This window comes from Cervus canadensis, chromosome 28 (assembly GCF_019320065.1).
Source record: "Cervus canadensis isolate Bull #8, Minnesota chromosome 28, ASM1932006v1, whole genome shotgun sequence".
Taxonomy (NCBI): domain Eukaryota; kingdom Metazoa; phylum Chordata; class Mammalia; order Artiodactyla; family Cervidae; genus Cervus; species Cervus canadensis.
In genome coordinates this window covers 20,246,436-20,260,917 of record NC_057413.1, presented here as the reverse complement: position 1 = coordinate 20,260,917, position 14,482 = coordinate 20,246,436, and the positions used below count along the sequence as shown (strand labels likewise).

The following is a 14,482-nucleotide window of genomic DNA, read 5'->3' as shown; positions in this document are numbered from 1 at the left end:
ACCAACTCCCAGAGTTTACTCAAACTCATCTCCATCGAGTCGGTGATGCCATCCAGCCATCTCATCCTCTGTCGTCCCCTTCTCCTCCTGCCCCCAATCCCTCCCAACAATCCCTCCCAACATCAGGGTCTTTTCCAATGAGTGAACTCTTCGCATGAGGTGGCCAAAGTATTGGAGTTTCAGCTTCAGCATCAGTCCTTCCAATGAACACCCAGGACTGATCTCCTTTAGGATGGACTGGTTGGATCTCCTTGCAGTCCAAGGGACTCTCAAGAGTCTTCTCCAACACCACAGTTCTAATGCATCAATTTTTCGGCGCTCAGCTTTCTTCACAGGCCAACTCACATCCATACATGAGCACTGGAAAAAACCATAGCCTTGACTAGACGGACCTTTGTTGGCAAAGTAATCTCTCTGCTTTTTAATATGCTATCTAGGTTGGTCATAACTTTCCTTCCAATGAGTAAGTGTCTTTTAATTTCATGGCTGCAGTCACCATCTGCTGTGATTTTGGAGTCCCCCAAAATAAAGTCTGACACTGTTTCCACTGTCTCCCCATCTATTTGGCATGAAGTGATGGGACCAGATGCCATGATCTTAGTTTTCTGAATGTTGAGCTTCAAGCCAACTTTTTCACTCTCTTCTTTCACTTTCATCAAGAGCCTTTTTAGTTCCTCTTCACTTTCTGCCAGAAGGGTGGTGTCATCTGCATATCTGAGGTTATTGATATTTCTCCCAGCAATCTTGATTCCAGCTTGTGCTTCTTCCAGCCCAGCGTTTCTCATGATGTATTCTGCATATAAGTTAAATAAGCAGGGTGACAATATAGAGCCTTGACATACTCCTTTTCCTATTTGGAACCAGTCTGTTGGTCCATGTCCAGTACTAACTGTTGCTTCCTGACCTGCATATAGGTTTCTCAAGAGGTGGGTCAGGTGGTCTGATATTCCCATCTCCTGAAGAATTTCCCACAGTTTGTTGTGATCCGCACAATCAAAGGCTTTGGCATAGTCAATAAAGCAGACATAGATGCTTTTTCTGGAACTCTCTTGCTTTTTCGATGATCCAGCAGATGTTGGCAATTTGATCTCTGGTTCCTCTGCCTTTTCTAAAACCAGCTTGAACATCTGGAAGTTCACAGTTCACACATTGCTGAAGCCTGGCTTGGAGAATTTTGAGCATTACTTTACTAGGGTGTGAGATGAGTGCAATTGTGCGGTAGTTTGAGCATTCTTTGGCATTGCCTTTCTTTGGGATTGGAATGAAAACTGACCTTTTCCTGTCCTGTGGCCACCACTGAGTTTTCCAAATTTGCTGGCATATTGAGTACAGCACTTTCACAGCATCACCTTTCAGGATTTGAAATAGCTCAACTGGAATTCCATCACCTCCACTAGCTTTGCTCATAGTGATGCTTTCTAAGGCCCACCTGACTTCACATTCCAGGATGTCTGGCTCTAGGTGAGGGATCACCCCATCGTGATTATCTGGGTCATGAAGATCTTTTTTGTATAGTCCTTCTGTGTATTCTTGCCACCTCTTGTTAATATCTTCTGTTTCTGTTAGGTCCATACCATTTCTGTCCTTTATTGAACCCATCTTTGCATGAAATATTCCCTTGATAGCTCTAATTTTCTTGAGTATTACACTCACTCATTTCATTCAACTATATTGAGAACCTAATGTGCCTGGTGGCTCAGGTAGGAAAGAATCTGCTTACAGTGCAGGAGACCTGGGTTTGATCACTAGGTGGGGAAGAACCCCCTGGAGGAGTAAATGGTAGCTCACTCCAGTATTCTTGCCTGGAGAATTCTATGGACAGAGGGACCTGGCCAACTACAGTCCATGGAGTCACACAGAGTCGGACATAACTGAGTGACCAACACTTTCAATGTGGGCCAGGCACAGTTTCAGTACCCAGGGATATAGCAAAGAACAAATCAAAAACAAATCCCTTACCGAATTGACAGTGGCAGAGGGTTGGGGTGGAGACCAGCCTGCAGAGACAAAATACATAATAATATAAAATGCTAACATATATGGAGCCAAAAATAATGCAAGGTGTGTGTGTGTTTGTGTGTGTGTGTGTGTGCGTGCATGTGTGCGCTTGTGGGGTGGGGCGCTCAAATTAGATCAGGTCCTTGCTTGTTACAGATCAACTGATTAGGAGTGACCTTTGCTAGGACAGGTACCTTCTGCAAGAACTGAATACAGGTTAGGCTTAATCGAGGATTCCAGGCAGATGAAAACTCAGGATGTGGAGAAAAAGCAAAGGTACCCTCTTTTCTTGGTGCTGTCTCATAACGTTATTTTAAAAGATCTGCAAACTAAGAGATATCCAAATTGTATTCTTTTTTGTTGTTGTTGTTGCTAACAGCTTGAGAAAGTCACTGCTGGCTGCTTAATTTTAAATAAGCAGAACTTGTTGCTTGACTACTGTCTGACCTCTGATTCTGCTTCATACTTTTACAACTAATTGGATTTACCTGACACTGTTGGGAAACTAAACATTTGTTATTCCAACTAACAGCCACAAGTACCTCCACATCATTGACATCATGAATGCAGTTTTTGTTTCTGTTTTCTGTTTCTGAAGTGTACTGTGAACACCCCTGGCATCTCAGAGCTTCTTACTTCTGCTTTCCTGGGTCAAAACTAATTAGGGTCTTTACCTAATTAGCTACTAATGTGAGTACTCTCCCTCCATACTCACACCCTCTCTGAAGTGGCTTATTCTTTTGACACCTTGCTTATTCCCTTGCTGGGAACATCTTTGGCATGTGTTTAAGATCAGTTTTTCTAATACATTTTGGTTTTAATAAAGGAGGATCTTCCTCTAGTGATAGGACTATATCTGCCATATCTTTATTAGCCTGGAGAACTGAAGAAAAAAAAAACCTGATAAGTAAAACGTAAATATTCCACATGTAGAAGATAAAAATTCACTGAAACGGGAAAGTGTCCCAATGCCAACTATACTTGGGCCACAAAGCCATGAATTATCTATGGTTCTTAAAACTTTAGGAATGTAAAACCAGTTGTCTATCAGAGGAGACCGTTTTCAGGAATCTGCCCCTGTGTACTATTTTGCAGCAGTTTCAAGAGATTTATTACTTACGGTCTTGAGTCTTGGAGTAAAATCCCCTGGATTAGCCACTACTAATCATATACTCTCTGGCTGCTTGCCTTGCACTAGGCTTCTGAATACCAGAATCCTTCAATTCAGTGTCCTTTGCTTCCAAATTCTTATCTCTTTTCATCTGCTCATTTTTTCATTCATTCTAAAAATAATTGTGTGTGTCTATCAGGTGCCAGGCATGGGGATGCTGCAGTGAACCCAACCGACTGTTTGTCCTCATGGTATGTCTAGTGTGGTGGATGCTTCAACAGTCCTTACTCAAACCAGCCCTAGACTTAAAAAAAAAAAAGAAATTAATTTAAAAATTATTTTTTTAATCATTTAAAATAGTTTATTTTTGGCTGCACTGGGTCTTCAATGTGCATGAACTTTCTCTAGTTGCAGCAAGCAGGGGCTACTCTTTCTGAGGTGGGCAGGAGGGCTTCTCACTGTGGTGGCTTTTCTCATTTCAGAGCACGGACTCTAGGTACCCAGGCTCAGTAGCTGTGGAACGCCAGCCTAGTTGCCCTGCAGCAGGTGGCATCTTCTGAAGCAGGGATCAAACCTGTGTCCCCTGCATTGGCAGGCAGATTCTTAACCACTGGACCACCAGGGAAGTCCAAAATTTTTTTTTAATTTAATTTAAAAAAAAAAGGAAGAAAACAAAACAGGGAGTTCCCTGGTGGTCTAGTGGTTAGGATTTGGTGGTTTCATCACAGAGGCCCAGGATGAGTCCCTAGTTGGGGAACTGAGATGCCGCAAGCTGAGAGGCACAGCAAGAACAAAACTAAATCAAAGCAACAACAAAAAATCCCCAGTCCATCTCCCGCTGGTCCTTGGAGAAACCAGTGCCAGCTTCTCCCAGAACCCTTTCTCCATGGTCAGTGCTGAGTTTCTGGCTCCCTGTCATATTTTCCCCTCTCACAGCCATGGCTGCTTCCTCTTTATGGCTAGTAAGAAGGCGAGAGAGGCCTGGAATGAGGAACCCAGAACCCACTCTATCCCACCCCCACCCCCATTCCCTTTTTCAAAAGAAAGAGAAGCAGCCGGAGAGTCGGAGAGAGCTCCATTTTATTATAGAAAATAAAAACAAAAACAAAAACAAAAACCCAGGCAATTGAGAAGGAAGGAGACACGGAGGGAAGAGAGTTGAGGTCCCTAATGACTCACCCCACACCTTCATAATTCAATTGTGAACCATCAGGAGGAACAGAATTAAATAACTAGAGGGGGAAACAGAGTTAAGATTCCCAGCCTTCCCTCTTGGGGGAAAGTGAGACACGGTAATACTGAGCAAAAGTGGAGGAAGCCATGCCCCAGGTCCCCCCAGAGCAGGGACTTCAGGGGACAGGGAAGGAGATTCTACATGGACACGCAAGTAGGCGTGGCTTGTAAACCCAGGACTTTGGCAGGTGGGGCTGGGGATGGCGGGGGTGGGGGGCTGTAAACCAGGCTTAGACAAGAGAAGCAGCAGGAACTGTAAACAAAGGGGCAGGGACCTAAGGAACCGGAGGGAGAGGTGCTGTAAATGCAGTGGGGGCTGGGTCTCCCAGGGAGATGGGGGAGCCGCCAGAGGGTGGTAGGGAGTCGAGGAGAGGGTACCCTGCCCATGGAGATGGCTAGGGTGCTCCATCTCTACCCCGGCCCTGGGAGCTCTGAGCTCCTCCCCAGGACTGGATGGGGATCTCGGATCACCTAGGAGGCAGCAGCATGTCTGAGGAGGGTGGAAACTGAGTGGTTGCCTCTGCCCCCAGAAACAGGAAGAGGAAAGCAAGGTGGAAGATGTTGGTTGCCCTTCCCTACAAGGCTCATGTTGAGGGTCTGTCTGTCTGCTCTGAACCTTCTGGGCTCCAGAATCTTCAGTTCCGGGAAGGAGGGAGGTGTATCTCTGTGTTGGAAGAGGGTCACCTCCGGCAAGACTCATCTGTGGGAGAGGAGGCAGCAAGGATAGAGGATGAGAGAGGGTCTCCGCCTCCCGCTTCCCCACCCAGTCCCCACACTCAAGGCCAGTTGGCATGCAGAAAATCTTATAACCTCTCCCACATCCTGAGTGCCTGTTGCTACTACTAGTAACAGCAGCCATCACTCATTTCATTTAGCCTGGATTCTCCGCCAGCCATTCTCATAACTTGTTTAATCTTGCAATAACCCCAGGAGAGGTTAAGTTATTCAATGTCCAGCCATTGTTCCTAAGTGCTTCCCAAAAAGTTCTTAACCCTCTCAACAATTCCAAGAGGTGGTTATTATTAACCTCATTTCAAAAATAATAAACTGAGGCTAGAGGTCAGGCAGTTACCCTGATGTAACGCCACAAAGTAAGAGACAAGATGGAATTCAAACTCAGGCCTGTCTGATCCAAATCCTGTGTTAACCACACTAGAGCGCTCAGAAAGAGTCCTGGTTTAGAAATGTGGAGATCTTATGTGCCTTTCGCTTCTCAGGACCTCAGTTTTCCCATCTGTTAAAAGGAGCTGTGAAAGAGGAGAGTGGAAAAGTTGGCTTAAAGCTCAACATCCAGGAAACTAAGATCATGGCATCTGGTCCCATTACTTCACGGCAAATAGATGGGGAAACAATGGAAAGAGTGACAGACTTTATTTTTTGGAGTTCCAAAATCACTGCAGATGGTGACTGCAGCCATGAAAATAAAAGATGCTTGCTCCTTGGAAGAAAAGCTATGACCAACCTAGACAGCATATTAAAAAGCAGAGATATTACTTTGCCAACAAAGGTCCATCTAGTCAAGGCTATGGTTTTTCCAGTAGTCATGTATGGATGTGAGAGTTGGACTATAAAGAAAGCTGAGCGCCAAAGAATTGATACTTTTGAACTGTGGTGTTGAAGAAAACTCCTGAGAGTCCCTTGGACTGCAAGAAGATCAAACCAGTCCATCCTAAAGGAATCAGTCCTGAATATTCATTGGAAGGACTGATGTTGAAGCTGAAACTCCAATACTTTGGCCACCTGATTCGAAGAGCTGATTCATTTGAAAAGACCCTGAGGCTGGGCAAGATTAAGGGCAGGAGGAGAAGGGGACGACAGAGGATGAGATGGTGACAGCATCACCGACTCAATGAACATGAGTTTGAGTAAACTCAGGGAGTTGGTGATGGACAGGGACGCCTGGCGTGCTGCAGTCCATGGGGTAGCAAAGAGTCGGACATGACTGAGACTGAACTGAACTGAGGGAGCTGTTGGGCTAGAGTCCCCGCCAAGCCCCTTCCAAGCGCCAACATTAAATCCCCCTTCCTCCTGAACCGCAGTGCCCGCTCCGACCAGCAGGCGGCGCCAACGGGCCGGCGAAGTCTGCGCTCACCCACTATCAAGGCCTTGGTGCGCAGCCCGCCCTGAAGCTCTGGCTGCAGCAACAGTTCCTCCTCCTCCTCTTCGTCGTCGGCTTGGGCTGCTGGGGGACTGGGGGCGCTGGGGGCCTCAGGCTCCGGGCCCAGCTCTTCTAGCACCGAACTCTCGGAGGGATATTGATACGTGGTCTCCAGGGCTGTCTCGCTGAAGGAGATCTTGAGCTGAGGGTGGGAGAGAAAGCGGGGAGGAGGCGAGGTCAGACCGCACGGTAACAGGTGCAGGACCAGGGGGAGTGCGGACTGGGTTTGGGCACGACTCGCTGACTGCCCGCCTTAGCCACTCTGGAAGCCAATTTTCCTTTCGGTACGCGGTACTCGCTGGCCAATCCCAGATTTCCCCTCTTCAATCATACCGTTTGAAAAACATTGACTTTGGCCTGAGCTTCGGCAGGGGCCTGGGTGGCAGGAGTGAGGAACCCAGGATCAAGGTTTCTGCTTTTAGAGTGCGGGAGGTGGAAAGGTAAAGAGAAATTAAAAACCTGGATATAAGCCCTGTGATCAGAACTGAGTCTTTGGGCACCCTGGGAGCAATCAGGGGGGGCTCCCCAGGGGAGGTGAGAGCTGAGTCTCCTGGGCAGGAAGGAGCTGGCTGGGAGGGAGTCACAGGCAAAAGCCAAGACAGGCACACTGGTTTCCAGAGCCTTGGTCCCTTGCAGTTCGGGGGAGAACCCAGGACCCTGAACACCAGCCCCTCCCACCCCACTCACTCCTCTCCTGCAGCTGGAGTGGGCCCCCAGGAAAGGGTCTCGGCTCTGTCAGGGGGGCGGAGACTAACAGAAAAGCCAGAGGAAAGGAGACTGTCCCCCAAAACCCAGGGAGATGATAAGCCCAAGTCCCTGAAAGCGGCAGCTGCGGGGGAGGTGACAGGGCAGAGAGGAAAGTCCAGGCAAACACGCGATGGGGGTGGGGAGTGCACCAGAAGGGACGTGCGGTGACAGAGACAGGCGACCAGAAGGAATCTGGAGGGGGCAGAAAATCCTCATAAACAAACTGGCGCAAGAGCCGGCAAGCCCCAGCTGTTCTCACTACCCTTTTACCCTTCCCCTCTGCCCTCCTAAGAAGCTCACGGGGAAGGGGCAGGGTGGGATTAACTCTGGGAGCCAAAGCGATTAAGGAGACAAACAGGAGGATTCCACATGAACTGCTTGGAAAGGTCCAGAGGATCTCCTCGGGCCTTCTCTAGCATCCGCTGGGGAAACCGGGGACTGGGGGCCCTGCATCCCCAAGTCTCTGCATGGACTGGTGTATGAGAAGAGAGAAACCAGGATGGTGGCTGGACAGGTAGTTGCTAACACCTGGGTCCCTATGGGAAGCAAGAACTCAGATACGTGTGTGTCACTCTCTGGGTCCAAACCTGGCACGGGCCTACCTCTCTGGGAACAAAAGCCAGAACCTGGCCAAGGCCTAGGAGGGGCTCCAGTGTGCCCCTCCCCACTCAACACTGTGCATCCTCCTCCACTCCATCCACATGGGCTGTGATTTCTTCCAGTCCAACCCCCAGGCATTCCTACCTCAGGGCCTTTGCACTGGCTGTTCCCTCAGCTTGGAATGCTCTTCCCCCAAATATTGCTGTGGCTCCCTCCCTTTGGATCATGCTATTATAAAGTCATATTTGCTCCTCCTTCCATCTGGCCCTCAAAGTTCCATTTGTCTCTGTCCTAATTTTTTCCCATAATCACTTAACCACCTTTTAACCTAACCTACCAAAAAGAAAGTTAGTCGCTCAGTCCTGTCCAACTCTTTGCAACTCCATGAACTGTAACCCACCAGGCTCCTCTGTCCATGGAATTTTCCAGGTAAGAATACTAGAGTCGGTTGCCATTTCCTTCTCCAGGGGATCTTCCCCGTCTAGGGATTGAACCCAGGTCTCCTGCATTGCAGGCAGATTCTTTACCATTTGAACACCAGGGAAGCCCTAACCTACCAGAGGATTTACATATTTGGTTACTTATTTTTGTCTGCTGTCAATAGAAGCATGCAAGTCGCTTCAATGGGTAAGGAAGGCTCCATTCACCCAGACGTCAGATGGCATCCCAACAGAAGACCAACACTGGGGGAACACTCTTGCGGGGGGGGGGGGCGCGGTGCAGCCCGTACACAGACGACCCCCAGTCCGCATCTGTGCAACAGTCAGCTGGTAGAACTGAGTGACAGGAACCAGACCCCTTATATCCTGACTGCTCCAAAGGAACCACTTCTACTGTTGACAGGTTTACCCAAACTTCTGGGAACCCACTTCTGTTTTCTTTTCATGTCACCTTTTGAGATAACGAGCTCTGTAGTTTATTATCCGCTCTGGTTAAAGGAGCCATTTTATTTGCACTCTGTCCATGTTTATCTCTCCCCCAACCCTGCTTCTCTCCTCACCACCCCCCCAACTTCTGACAGGGCTTCTCAGGAATGCACAGCCTTCATGGGGTGTGTGTGTTTGGGGGGGGGTGGTACGGACAGGGTGACTCACTCCTCTCTCATCAGCTATATAAGGTCACGAGGGGGCTGGAGAGAGGAGGGGTTGACCTCCCTGCCAGAGGGGCCTCTGGGGAAGGGCACGGGCCACGGCCCAACCTCTGGGCTCCAGTGGCAGGGCTGGGGCTTCTTTCCCAGTGGCAGGGAGACGTTTGATGGAATTAGCCTGCAAACAGGAGTTATTTAGGGAAGGGGGGGGGTAGTGTTAGATGGCGGGGTCCTCCTGCCCCTGATCTGATAGGCAGGGCTGGACATGCCCGTCCCTGATGAGCAGGGTGCTGGGAGAGAGGAGAAGGCCTCAGGGAGAGCTGAGGGGAAAGTGTCTGGGCCCAGAGAACTCTGCACTGCTGCTTCCCCACCCCCACCCGAAGCAGCTGCTTCCTTATTCTCTCACCACATCCTGAGCTCAGTTCTGGCCAGGCCCATGGCCCCGTGTTTGCCACTCAGCCCACCAGCCTTCCGGCCCCCACCCCAGGCTTCCTGTTTGGGCGATCTGCTTCCGGCCCCCCTTGCTCCCTGACCTAGGATCTAGGACCTCCCTCCCTCTTGCAGGTCCTGCCCTGCACTCAGTCCCCGGCCTTTGGGCCCCAGACTTCATGCCTTCCCCTCTTTGTTCCTCCCCAGAGGCACAAGACAGCCTCTACGGTAGGAAGTAACTTCTCTGAACATCTCACCCTGGCTGTTCCTGACCTAGTTCCTTGCCCAGCCTGGAGGCAAAGGGGTCACCTAGCAGTCAGCTCAGGACAGACCCAGGGGCCAGGGCTCTGGGATGGGAGCTTAAGCTTCATGTGAAGATGAGCTGGGGTCTCAAGTGACTCCCGACCCTTGTGCTTTCCCACTGACACCTGGGACACGAAAAACAATCTGAGGATGACGCACACGGGATGAGGGCTGGAGATGTGTTAGATACAGAACTTCTCTTTCCTTGCAGATTTTCAAGCTGGAAACTGGTGTATGGGGCAGGAGTTGGGCTAGCGCCAGGGGAAGAAGTCAGCTTGGCTGTTGCCAACTTCCCTGCACCGCCTTTTTTCCAGTTTAACCTCTGACCTTCTGCTGGCCCCGGTCCCCAGCCCTGCCCTCGACTCCCATTGTGCTCTCTGCTCTCAGCACAGTGTCTCCAAATTCACTTCTCTTTCTTTCTACCCCAAGAGGAGGGAGAGGCCAGGATGGCAGGAAGAAAGGGGAAAACCAACTGCTGAGCCAGTTCTGGGGAGGGAGGGGACGCCCAGGGAGGAAGGACTGGAAGGGAGGGGTGGGGGGTATTTTGGAAGAGGAGAAGGCTTTTCTTGTCCCAAGAGAGAAGGGAGCACTGTCTGAAGCCGTGGCCCAGCTGGGGGTGTGCAACCCCGAGGTCACCCACTTCAAATGGCCTCTGTGTGTGTCTCTCCCATGGGGCAGACTCGGGGTTCAAAAGCCTTCTCTCTGCTCCTTGGCCAGCCCCTGTTCCATTCCCCTCCCCCACTATCCTAGGATGTCCCCACTCCGCTCTGCAACACCCCCCCCCCCCCGCCTTGGGCCTGTGAGACGTTCCTCCACTCGCCTCTCCCTGCCATCTCTCCCTAAAACCCCAAAGCCACCCCCTCTGCCTCCCCAGGCTTCCTACCCTGGCATTCTTTTGCCCACTTTTGCCCTGCAGACCCTGCCCGCATAGACTCCAGGCTGTGGCCTCAACTCGGGTCTCCCACCCAGATGGGCTGGGTTGGGTCACAGACTTGGGAATGGAAAGCATGGGGTGGGGGGAACTCAGAGCCTGAGGGAGAGAAGAAGTGAGGAGCCCGGGCACACCCCGAGAGAGACACACCCAGGACAGCGAGCTTGATTGCGGGGCAGGCTCCTTGGGCTGGGAAATGAATGGAAAAGAAGGGCCACAAGAAGGAAGGGTGTGTGTTCAGGGGAGGAAGGGTGGTAGCAGGAATGAACAAGAATAGACAAGGACACAAGGATACAGAGGTAGGAAAAAGGGAGAGAGACAGGAGTCCACAGAGCAGTGATGAGTGGGCTGGCCAAGAAGTCTGGGTTGGCTGCTCCCTACCTGTTTGTGGTGCCTTTCAGGGGACCCCTTGACAAGGCAGCTGCGGCTGAGGCGGAGGTAGCCCCCCAGAACCAAGATCTCCTCGGCCGTCGGGTACCGCTTCTTCCCAGCCCCGGGGACCGCCGCGTCAGCTGTGGCTGGGGCGGCTGAAGAGGCAGGGGCTGCAGGGGGCGCGGACCGCCGGGGGTTGACTGTGAAGGTGTGTCCGCTGCGGCGGGGGGCCCCCACCCCTGGCCCTGCCTTCACCCCATAGAAGAGCCGGCTCATGAGGGGATCCCCAAGGGACTGGGGGGCAGGTGGGGCTGGGGGTGGGGGAGACAGAGGGGCTGCTGGTGGGGGCCGGAGTTCCCCTGCTTCCTCTTCCTGCCGTCTAGAGGCTCCAGTCCCGGCGTCCTCTGGGGAGAGGGGGGAGGGCGTAGAGCAGCGGTCCTGCAGGGCGCCCAGAGGCCTGCTCTGAGTTCCCGCCTCCTCCTTCTTAGCCTCCCCTTCTCCAGCCTCTGCACCCAGAGGACCCACGTGCTTCTCGGCAGACTCTGGAGTGTCTGGTTTCTGGGGCTGAGGCTCTGTGTCCCTGGGTGTCCAGTCTCGGACCTTTCCAGAGTTCAGGGTCCATTTCCACCCTTCTGTCGGCCGCAGGCCCCTCTCGCCATCCTCCACGGGGCTGGGCCTTTGCTCTGCTCCCTCTGGTCCTGCAGAGTGACTGTCTGGAGCCTCCCTTGTCGGGGTCTCTGACGACGCTGTGGTCCCTTCTGGGACCATCCTTGGAATCGGCCTCTCGTCCTTTCTCCCCCATTCCTCTGCGCAGTCTCTTCTTTCTTCTCCTGAGCTCGGCCTCCACTCTGATGCCTCCAGTTGTCCCAAACTCTGTCCCTGAGACTCTCTGGGGTCAGGCCTCCATTTACGGGACTCTGTCAGGCCCAGCTTCTGGTTGTCAGGCTCTTCTGGGCTCAGTCTACTGTCCACCACCTCTGTCCTCCTGGGGCTTTGTTCTCGGGGCTCTGCCAGTCTCAAACTCCGCTCAGGAGTTTCTCCAGGGCTCAGCCTCCATTTCCGCACCTCTGACAGTCTGGAGCTCCTGTCTCCAGCCTCTCCTGGGCTCTGCCTCCAGTCCTGGGACTCCAAAGGCCTGGGGCTCGACTCTCGAGCTCCCCCTATCCCCAGCCTCTTCTCTCTGGCCTCCCTGGGACTGAGCCGCTCTTCCCTGGACTCTCTTCCCTTGGGGCTGGGATCCCGTGTCTCCCCAGGGCTGGGTCTCCGCCCCCGGGTCTCCAAAGGTCCAGGCCGTCTCTCGGTGAGTAGCTCTTCATTCCGCTGCTGTTGCTGCTGCTGGCGCTCTTGTCGGATAAATCGGTTCTGGTGCACGGGCCCAATGGCCTCCAGGAGGACAGCAGACTCATCTGGGTTTGGAGGTCCAGCCTCCGTAGTCCCAGGCGCAGGGCTAGGCTCCCCAGGAGACAGACCAAGCTTGGCCCGGCGGCGCTCCAGAAGGCCCCGCTTCCAGGCTGGCATCTGCGACAGCCGCTCCCGCTCTGCCGTCTCACGCCCGCGAACGGCTGCCTCTTCCTGCCGGCGCCGGGCTAGCAGCTGTAGCTTCCAGTCTGGGATGGTGGCCATGGTCGCCTTGGGGAGGGTGGGGGGAACACTGGGGGGCAGAGAACAGGAAGGAGAGGCTCCAGAGGGGCCCAGGAGGTGAGAAGGGGAGGGGAGAGAGGAAGCGGGGGTCGGGGGGAGAGGTGGGACACAGAGGAGCTGAGGGTGAGGACAGTGGGAAAGGGGGGGGGGCGGTCAGAGAAAGGGGAAAAACTGAGAAAGTGAAGAGGAAACTAAGAGCCAGGTGATGGGGTTGGGGGAGGTGGGTGGAGAGGAAGAGTGGAGATTCACGGCAAAGAGACAGGAGTCAGATTTGTGGGTACAGGTTACTGGGTATCAGAGACAGTCCCCGGGATGTCAGAAGAGAGAAAAACGAAAGAAGTTGGCGCGAGGGAGAATAGAGAAGAGAGGCTGGGGGGTGAGCGGGGCAGGATCCGAGCGAGGTTGCCTGACCGCTACCCCAGGAGCAGCTGGAGTGGGAAGCGAGGTCAGCGGGACCCCCGCCGGGGAGGGGGCAGTGGGACCTGAAGGGGTGTCGGGAAGGTGGGAGGGCGGAGAGTGGACAGGTCCAGGGGAGAAGGGGGAATCGGGGGCAGAGGGGCGAGGGAGCTCGGCGGTTGCAGCCCGGCGAGTCTCAGCGCGGGCCCCGGAGGTTCGGGCTCCCCTTCCAGCTCGGCTCCAGCCACGCCTCTCCGACCCCCCAGCCCCCACCCCTCCGCCCTGCACTCCGCCCCGGGGCGGGTCAGGGGAAATACCCTCCCCCGGGGACTTTCGGGACCCAGCGATCGGAGCTGCCAGCGCGTTCCCAGAACCCTGGCGTCCACCCCCCACCAACCCTAACTCGGTCCGGGGCCCGCCGCCGGCCTCCCCCACCGGCGATGCCCCGGGGTCCCGGGCGAGCGAGCGCCCCAGGCGTACGGAGCACCGGCTCCACACCGCTTCTCTCCGGAGCCGGCCAGTCTCGCGCCGGGGTCTTGGCGCTCATGGAACCCCGACCTCGCCAGCCGTCCCCACCCGGCTCTGACCGCACTGACGGGCAATCTCGGCACAAAGAGAGGAGAGACAGCCCGAGGTCCGCGCCCGGGACGGGAGGGAGGGGACACCCCCTCCCCAAGTCTGAAGCCCCTGGGTCAACTCACACGCCGCGGGGCTCCCGGGGGAGGGGGTGCGAAGGAGCCTGACGTCCGGAGAGGAGGAGAGAGGAAGAGGAGGAGAGAGGGATCGAGGGAGATCCGGAGCCGGGGATGGGGGCGGGGATGCGGGGCGGGGGGGGCGCGGGAGGGGGGAAGGGAGGAGAAGGGGAGGGACGGAGACTGAGACCGGGGGCCGGGCGGGGGGCGGCCGCCGCTTTGTCTGAGGACAATGGGGAGTGGGAAGGGGGCGCGGGGCGGAGCCGGACGCGGGGGCGGAGCCTCGTTGCCCCGGTCCCCCGCGTGGGGCCTCGGCCCCGGGACTCCTCTTTTCCCGCCGCGATCCCCGGCCCTCCGCGGTCCTTCCCCAGGGCTTCTCACGCGGCTCCCGCCCGGTAACCCTGGACAACCCAGGTGTCCAGACCCCCACCCCCAGCTCGCCAACCCGGGGCGGCGGCCCGTGACTCAGACCCCTCGAGGGACTTGGGGAGGAAGCGGCAGCTGCTCGGAGCCGGGCCCGCCCTTCCCATCTCCTGCCGCTCCTCCCCACGCTTTTGCCTTCCCAGGCCAGCCTTTGTTACCGTGGGGGCGCGTGCGGGGCCCGTGGGGAGGGGGCGGCGGCAGGAGCTGGGCTGGGAAGACAACGGTTTCGGAAGCTCGCTCCCTTACCCGAGCCGTTGCCCCAGTCTTCCGTTTCAGCCCGTGCCCCACCCGGGTCTGCAGCGAAGAAATTGGGAGATTTGGTGGAAGGGGGACCGGGTGCTCCGAGAAGGGGGTGGAGGGC

The 14,482-nt window shown here is 54.6% G+C and overlaps 1 protein-coding gene across 2 annotated transcripts; it reads right to left on the bottom strand.

Annotated features, from left to right (window-relative positions):
* Positions 1–4,172: 4,172 nt before the first annotated feature.
* On the bottom strand, positions 4,173–14,473 carry PPP1R18 (protein phosphatase 1 regulatory subunit 18). 2 transcript variants are annotated; one of them, XM_043449879.1, is made up of 4 exons: positions 14,368–14,473; positions 10,979–12,620; positions 6,435–6,642; positions 4,173–5,042 (listed from the first exon to the last, which is right to left on the bottom strand). In XM_043449879.1, exons 2-4 carry the CDS (start codon positions 12,590–12,592, stop codon positions 5,023–5,025), a joined length of 1,842 nt encoding a protein of 613 aa, XP_043305814.1. In that variant the 5' UTR covers positions 12,593–12,620; positions 14,368–14,473; the 3' UTR covers positions 4,173–5,022. The 2 variants fall into 2 exon arrangements, with proteins under 2 accessions (XP_043305814.1, XP_043305813.1); XM_043449878.1 differs by lacking the exon at positions 14,368–14,473 and adding an exon at positions 13,708–13,798.
* Positions 14,474–14,482: the final 9 nt, after the last annotated feature.

Bases quoted from the DNA above. Each gene is read 5' to 3' on its own strand.
- PPP1R18 (XM_043449879.1), bottom strand. From the start codon at position 12,592: ATGGCCACCATCCCAGACTGGAAGCTACAGCTGCTAGCCCGGCGCCGG. The intron at 6,643-10,978 runs GTAGGGAGCAGC...TCCCACCCTCAG, and splicing joins CTGAAAGGCACCACAAACAG to CTCAAGATCTCCTTCAGCGA. The intron at 5,043-6,434 runs GTGAGCGCAGAC...CCTCTCCCACAG, and splicing joins CACCAAGGCCTTGATAGTGG to ATGAGTCTTGCCGGAGGTGA.